The 8,036-nt window shown below is 43.2% G+C and overlaps 1 protein-coding gene across 3 annotated transcripts in view; it reads right to left on the bottom strand.

Moving 5' to 3' along the window:
• Positions 1-558: 558 nt before the first annotated feature.
• Positions 559-8,036, bottom strand: part of NLRP12 (NLR family, pyrin domain containing 12) — a 50,418-nt gene continuing 42,940 nt past the window's right edge. For 2 of the 3 annotated variants that reach the window (XM_008591658.1, XM_008591657.1), the window contains 3 exons: positions 5,429-5,599; positions 1,602-1,772; positions 559-668 (listed from right to left, as the gene is read on the bottom strand). In XM_008591658.1, the coding sequence (XP_008589880.1) occupies positions 581-668; positions 1,602-1,772; positions 5,429-5,599 (430 nt within the window). In that variant the 3' untranslated portion in view covers positions 559-580. The remainder of the gene's footprint in view (positions 669-1,601; positions 1,773-5,428; positions 5,600-8,036) is intronic. The other variant, XM_008591659.1, reaches the window with a different exon arrangement.

The raw sequence follows: 8,036 nt of genomic DNA on the forward strand, positions 1-8,036 counted from the left end.
AGGGGTCCTGTGCATTGTGGGAGACTGAGCAGCATTCCCAGCCTCTACCCACTAGATGGCAGTCAAACCTGCTCCAGTGGTAAAAATGTCTCCTGACACTGCCCAGTATCCCCTAGAGGGCAAAGTCACCCTGTGTTATCTGGCCTATCTCCTGTCAGGGGCCTTCAAACCTCTCTTGTAGTCATTCCTTGCCCTAAATTCTCTCCAGAACACCAACATCAGATCTAAAAAGCTCTGTCATATGCAGATTACTTAGATCCCAAGCAGAAAGGATTTTTTTTTTTCATACGACTGGTAAGGGGATCTTAACCCTTGACTTGGTGTTGTCAGCACCAGGCTCAGCCAGTGAGCAAACCGGCCATCCCTATATGGGATCTGAACCCGTGGCCTTGGTGTTATCAGCACCGCACTCTCCCAAGTGAGCCACGTGCTGGCCCTAAGAGGACATTTTTTTTTTTTGTCTCAATGTGCATATGAGTGTCTCTTGTGGAAATAAAGAGGCTGACAATTATGTTGTGGGATGATGAGTACATTCAACTATCATCTTTCTCTTTCCTGACGTCAAGACCAGCAGAACCATTCAGCAGCCAATATCTAAGTAAGGTTTCTTTACTCGAAGTGCTGCCAACCTATTGTGGGTCATTATATTCAGGTCCATTCCAAATAACCTGAGGACACAAGAATGGGAAATATTAAGTATTATTTCAGCCCACTATTGTGGCATTCAATTGTTAAATCTTAAGGATCTATTATGTCTCTTTTCCTGATAAAATAATTCCATTATTCTGCAGTACTTTAACCCAACCCTACCAGGGAATAGGCTTACTCTATGCTACATACAATTTTAAGTCCTTAACCTGTGTTAACTCATTTAATTAATTAATTAATTAATTATTTTTTAAAAGATGACCGGTAAGGGGATCTCAACCCTTGACTTGGTGTTGTCAGCACCACGCTCACCCAGTGAGCAAACCGGCCATCCCTATATGGGATCCGAACCCGTGGCCTTGGTGTTATGAGCACTGCACTCTCCCGAGTGAACCACAGGCCGGCCCTTAACTCATTTAATTTATAATAACCTTAAGAAGAAGCAACTCTTCCTGTTTTGGGGGGTAGCTGACTGGTGCGGGGATCAAACTTTGGACCTTGGTGTTATCAACAGCAGGCTCTGCCCAACTGAGTTAGCTGGCCAGCCTCTTTTCCTCATTTTACAGACAGGGATACTGAAGTGCTAAGAAGCCAAAGAACTTGCAAATACATACATCGCCAAAGTGATAAGTGATGAAATTAGAATTTGAATCCAGGCAGAGTAATTCCAGATTCTCAATTACAATGGCCCCACTTGACAGATTAAGAAATAGACGCTCAGTAATTATCAGAAGTCACACAGCCAGTAGCCAGCATGTAGGTGTCTCCAAGTGGTATGCTAAGACCTCATCTGTATTCTACATAATTGCATGCATGAGTGAATGAATAAAATATTTGTAAATTTTCTAGATTATTTGTCCATCCAAGCTATGTCTCCATTATTTATTTTGACACTCCCAACTCCAAGCCCCATACCCTGCCTCCATCAGAGAGAGCCAGGAACCATTTCTCACCAGAGGACGCGAAGTTTGCAGCTGGGATGGCTCAGCCTTTTGCATAGCAGCCGGACACCTGTGTCCCCCAGGGCGTTGTTGGTCAGATAAAGCTCAGTCAAGGTCTGGTTGATCCCCAAGGTAGAAGAAAGATCCTTACAAGCTTTGGCTGTGAGGCCACAGCTATCCAGCCTGTTGAAGATGAGGACTGGTTAAAACCTCAGGTGCTACTTTTGGAAAGCCTCATCTTCTTTTTTTTTTTTTTAAAAAGATGACCGGTAAGGGGATCTTAACCCTTGACTTGGTGTTGTCAGCACCACGCTCAGCCAGTGAGCAAACCGGCCATCCCTATATGGGATCCGAACCCGTGGCCTTGGTGTCATCAGCACCGCACTCTCCCGAGTGAACCACGGGCTGGCCCGGAAAGCCTCATCTTCAAAGGGAATGAATGGGTTAAAGATTTTAGGGGACGAATTTAAGAGAGCAGAGTCGTCCAGAAACAGTCCAGGTTAAGGCCCATGTAGTGATGGAAAGTTAGAAAGGCGTTTAAGGGGTGCTCCTGAACTCGCAGCTCCATCTGTAACAGATATGTGCTGATTTTCAAGTCAAGTACCCATTTCCCCTTCTGGTAATTCCACACCAATTTCTCATTGAAACCCTAGTTTCGGTCCATCTGGAGTTAACTTTGTCATTAAGCTCTACAGATGAATAAGGCTCCAGGTGGAAGTCAGTTGGTTTCCATGTCCCCAGCCACCATAAATGGTTCGAATTGGGCATAAGATCTACCCAGAGCCAGTGAGTCCAAAACCATACTTTGCCTGGAGCTTTTTCTTTCAGGGTGTTGGGGCTCAGAAAATAATTAACCATAGTGAAGGCCTCAGAAGCAAGATTTCTCTCTGAATTACTCCTGCCTTCCTGTCTCTCCTGTTTGTACACACACACACACACACATACACACACACACACACACACATACACACACACACACCCTGCAAGTAGGTTATAGAAATTAGAATCTCTCTTCCCCAAGGCAGGCCATAGAAACTAGGACCCTTCTTCCCCAAAGACAGCCATAAAGACTAAAAATATACTCTAACGTTCTCCCTCCTGCCTTTCTGTGTAACAGCTGGCCATAAAGAAATTAAGACCCTCATTCCAGAGAGCCCCGCCCTGTGTCTGGGAGGAAGGAATGCTGCACAGAAAGGCCCAGAACAATCTGAACAGACAGGCCTTGCTGGGTTTCCCTACTATTAGCGTTAGATCAGGCTCTTTTGGCCCAATCATGTTTCTACACGCTGTGCCCGCTTCATTGAACCTAACCTGTATATTTGGGTCTTCATCCTGAAGGTTCCTGTGTCTCATAAAACTATGATCAAAAATATTTATTATGCTTTCCTCCTGTTTTTTTTTTTTTTTTTTTTTAAAAAGATGACCAGTAGGGGGATCTTAACCCTTGACTTGGTGTTGTCAGCACCACGCTCACCCAGTGAGCTAACCGGCCATCCCTATATGGGATCCGAACCCATGGCCTTGGTGTAATCAGCACCACACTCTCCCGAGTGAGCCACAGGCCGGCCCCGACTTTCCTCCTGTTAACCTCTCTTTTGTTATATGGGTGTCGGCTGTAACCTTTATGATAGGGAGGAAGGGGGTCACCCGCCCCCTTTCCACCCCTACAAGGGCTTGGGTTTGGGGAAGAGTAACCTAGAGTTGCAGGCATTTTGCCACCAAGTAGGGTGAGTCTCTCTAATAAAGGAGCCAATACAGCAATAAGGATGGAAGATAATGAAAATAAAAGACTCCAAATGCCTAAATCAAGCCATGCCCAAAGCCTGGGCCTTTCAATTACACAAGTCAATAAATGCTCCCTTTTTTTTTTTTTTTTAAAGAAGCCAGCACAAATTGGGTCGCCACCTGCCCTGACAATATGCCATCTGATTTTCTTTGATTTCTATTCTGCCTCCAATTGTGTTTCTTTCCTGTATTCTCTGGGGATACGATAAAATAAGAAGAGGTAGATTTATTGAGGACTGACTGTGCTGAGCACTTTGCTAAAGGCTTTACATTTATTTTATCATTTATTCCTCACAGCAATCTTTTATTTTATTTTATTTTATTATTATTATTTTTTTTTAAAGATGACCGGTAAGGGGATCTTAACCCTTGACTTGGTGTTGTCAGCACCACGCTCACCCAGTGAGCGAACCGGCCATCCCTATATGGGATCCGAACCCATGGCCTTGGTGTAATCAGCACCACACTCTCCCGAGTGAGCCACAGGCCGGCCCACTCACAGCAATCTTTTAAATGGAAATATATGTACTATCTTAGCTGGGATTTTAAAAGGAAAGACTATAATCTTGGTTTGGCTGAGACCCCCAAGGCAATAGATGCCACCTTCCAAAATGAGGTCCAGGACCACAACTCAGGACTTGCAAAGGAAGAGAAAAAGACAGGTCGGTGATTAAAAACATTCGTGTCACAGGTGCAAAATAATCAGGAGTGGGAGATTATGATGAGATCTGGGGAGAGATTGTGCAAAGAAGTTAATAAAGATTAACCACATCAGAGGACGGGGGAGTGGAGGCACCTCCCATGGGGTCCCTGTAAGAACTAGCATTTAGTTGTCTGCCGGGTGGGGGATATTAACATCCCAGAGGCACCTAGCAGCACCAGCTAAGGGGGAGATGTTGTCCTGAAGCCCCCATATTAACTCTTAAGTTACCTAATGCCCCAGACAAACAAGAGATCCAGAAATGGAAGACAATTTTTAAAAAGTAGGTGATGCCTCATCCCATTTGTAGTGGATTGAATTATACCCCCCAAAACTCACCAAAGCTTGAATTGTGTCCCCTAAGTTTTATGTATTAGAAACTTGGCCCCCACTGTGACTGTTAAGAGGATGGGAAATCTTATTAAGGTAATTGAAAGGTGGAGCCTTGAAGAGGTGACTGGATTGTAGGCCAGTGCTGTAGTGAATGGATTAAAAATGGTGGTCAGGGGCGTGGTTCTGAGGGCTTTAAAAGGAGAGGAGATTCTCTCACTCTCTCAGCTTTCTCTGTGTCCACCGTCTTGCAATGTGAGACCCCTGGGTCACTGTCACCACCACCAGATGGACTTTGGACTTCCCAGCCCCAGAAACTAAGCAATAAATGTTCTTTTCTTTATGAATCACCCAGTTGCAGGTATTTGTTATAAGCAAACTAAATGGACTAATACACCATTCTAAGTCCTTCAGGTTGGGAGAAAAAAGGAAGGAGGAAGTCAATTAACATTTGATTGGAATTTACACTGGACCACTTTGAATTTTTTTTTTTTTTTTTGCAGCTGGCTGGTTTGGGGGATCCTAAATTTGACCTTAGTTTTACAACACTACTCTCTAACCAACTGAGTTAACTGACCAGCCCAATATTGAATTTTTTATTATCTAAAAGTTACTGAATGCACCAGACTGTGGCTCACTTGGAGAGCGTGATGCTGACAGTACCAGGTCAAGGGTTAAGGTCCCCTTACCAGTCATCTTTTCAAAAAATAAAAAAATTAAAATAAATAAATAAAAGTTACTGCAAAGCTATGAATCTGCTCAAGTAAATGTCAATAGAAGAACAGATTTTCCAAAAACATGTTTAGAGGGAACGCTTGAAGAAATGAAGAAATTTACGTCTGCATCCCCACGAGTACAGTTTATTGCGAGAACAACTAGCATAGTATGTCCTGTTTTCACCTCTAGTCTCTCTCCTTGGATCTTCCAAAGTGACAGAAGGATAGCCCTTAAATAGAAAAGCAAAGGACAAGAAAATGCTCCCACCCCAATGACCACCATCACCTCCTGACTCCCAGACACTCACCACAGTTTCTGGAGTCTGCAGGTGGGATGTTGCAGCCCCTCGCTCAGTAACCACAAGCCCCAGTCTCCCAGGTCATTGAAACTCAGATCCAGCTCCCGGAGGTGGTGGTTGACCTGGAGCACGTCAGAGAGACCCTCACAGGCGGCAGAGCCCAGTCGGCAAATGCCCAACCTGGAGAGAGGATGCCCCGAGCAGAGTGTGACTCATTCCTTCCACAGACACCTTCTGGGAGGGTTTATGCGCCAGGCAGAGAGAGTGACAGTCCACTCACCCTCTCTACCCTTGAGAGAGGAAGACAGAGAAGACAGAAGCAAGCAGGTAGGCAGATGAGAGGAAGGGAGGAAAGAAAAAGAAAGGGCACAAAGAAGAAGGCAACTGGGGAAGAACAGTATAAGAAAGAATAAAACATAATATTTAATACACCCCATAAATATCTACAAATTATGTGTCAATCAAAACTAAAATAAAACTTAAAAAGAAAAAGGAAAAAAGAAAATACGTCATAGGTAGTGAGCACTCGGTCCCTGCCGAGTGTATTACTTTCCTAGGGCTGCTGCACCACAGACTGCATGACTTAAACAAAAGTAAAAATTATTTTTTAGTTTTTGCTTATGTGTATATTTGGCAGCTGCCTGGTACAGGGATCAAACCGTGGACTTTGGTGTTATTAGTACCACACTCTAACCAACTGACCTAACCAGCCAGCCCTATTTTTTTTCTTATTTATTTAAAAAAATTAAAACACTTTTTTATTGGCAAATTATAGTTGTATACATTTATGGGGTACAAAGTAGTGGATTTTTGAATACAATGCGGAATGATTAAATAAAGCTAATTAACTTACTCATTACCTCAAGTATTTAACATTTTTTGTGATGAGAACATTTGAAATTTACTCTTAGAGGCATTTATTTATTTATGATTCATTTGTTTGTCCGGCAGCTGGCTTGTACAGGGATCCAAGCCCTTAATCTTGGTGTTATCAGCATTAAGCTCTAACCAACTCAGCTAACCGGCCAGCCCTCTCTTAGAGAAACTTAAATATACAGTTCTAAATTATTAGCTCTATTTAGCAGGCTATGCAATTATCTCAAAAAAGAAAAAAATAAAAACTTACTCCTCCTCTCTAACTGACGCTTTGCACCCTTTGACTATCATATCCTTACACCCTCCAACTCCCAGCCTCTGCTAACCACCTTTCTACCCTCTGCTTCTATGAGCTCAATTGTTTTAAATTTCAGTCATCGGGGCCGGCCCGTGGCTCACTAGGGAGAGTGCGGTGCTGATATCACCAAGGCCACGGGTTCGGATCCCATATACGGATGGCCGGTTTGCTCACTGGGAGAGCGTGGCACTGACAACACCAAGTCAAGGGTTGAGATCCCCTTACCGGTCATCTTTAAAAAATAAATAAATAAATAAAAAATAAATACATAAATTTCAGTCATAAGTGAGACAATGGGTATTTGTCTTTCTGGGCTTGGCTAATTTCACTTAGCATAATGTTCTCCAATTCCATTCATGCTGTTACAAGTAAGAGGATTTCTTTCTTTTTTGAGGCAGAAGAGTCTTCCATTTGGTATACATACCACATTTTCTTTATCCATACATCTGATGATGGACACTTAGGTTGATTCTTTATCTTGGCTATTGTGAATAACTCTGCAATAAACATGGGAGTGCGGACATCTCTTCCACATACTGATTTCTTATTTTTAAAATGTTTTTTATTTTTTAAAGATGACTGGTAAGGGGATCTCAACCCTTGACTTGGTGTTGTCAGCACCACGCTCACCCAGTGAGCCAACCGGCCATTCCTATATGGGATCCGAACCTGTGGCCTTGGTGTTATCAGCACCGCACTCTCCCAGGTGAGCCACGGGCCGGCCCCTCACATACTGATCTCAAAGGTGTACCACATGGTGTTTTGAAATCTGTGTGCATAGTGGAATGGCTTAATCAAGCTAACTAACATGTGCATTATTACCTCATATTTTTTGGTGATGAGAACACTTAAGATTTACTCTCTTAGCAATTTTCTAGTATACGAGACATTGTTGTTAACTATAGACACCACGTTGTACAATTGATCATTAGAACTTATTCCTCCTATCTGTCTGGCTGAAACTTTGTACCCTTTGACTAACATCTCCCCATGCCCCCACCCCTACCCCAGCCCCTGGTAACCCCCATTCTACTCTCTGCTTCTATGAGTTTGACTATTTTAGGTTCCACACATAAGTGAGATCATGCAGTATCAGAAATTTATTTTCTCATAGTTATGGAGGCCAGAAGTCTGAGATCAAGGTGTCAGTAGGGTTGGTTCTTTCTGAGGCTGTGAGGGAGAATCTGTTCCATGCCCTCTCCTAGGGTAGTGGATTGAATTGTCCCCCCCAAACTCACTGAAGCTTGAATTGTGTTCCCCAAGTCTTATGTACTAGAAACTTGGCCCCCACTGTGACTGTTAAAAAGGTGGGAAATCCTATTATGGTAATTGAGAGGTGGAGCTTTGAAGAGGTGATTGGATTGTAGGACCATGCAGTAGTGAATGGATTAAAAACGGTGGTCGGGGCTTTATTTATTTATTCATTTATTTATTTATTTATTT

Source organism: Galeopterus variegatus, unplaced genomic scaffold, assembly GCF_000696425.1.
Source record: "Galeopterus variegatus unplaced genomic scaffold, G_variegatus-3.0.2 Scaffold7135, whole genome shotgun sequence".
NCBI classification, from domain to species: Eukaryota; Metazoa; Chordata; class Mammalia; order Dermoptera; family Cynocephalidae; genus Galeopterus; species Galeopterus variegatus.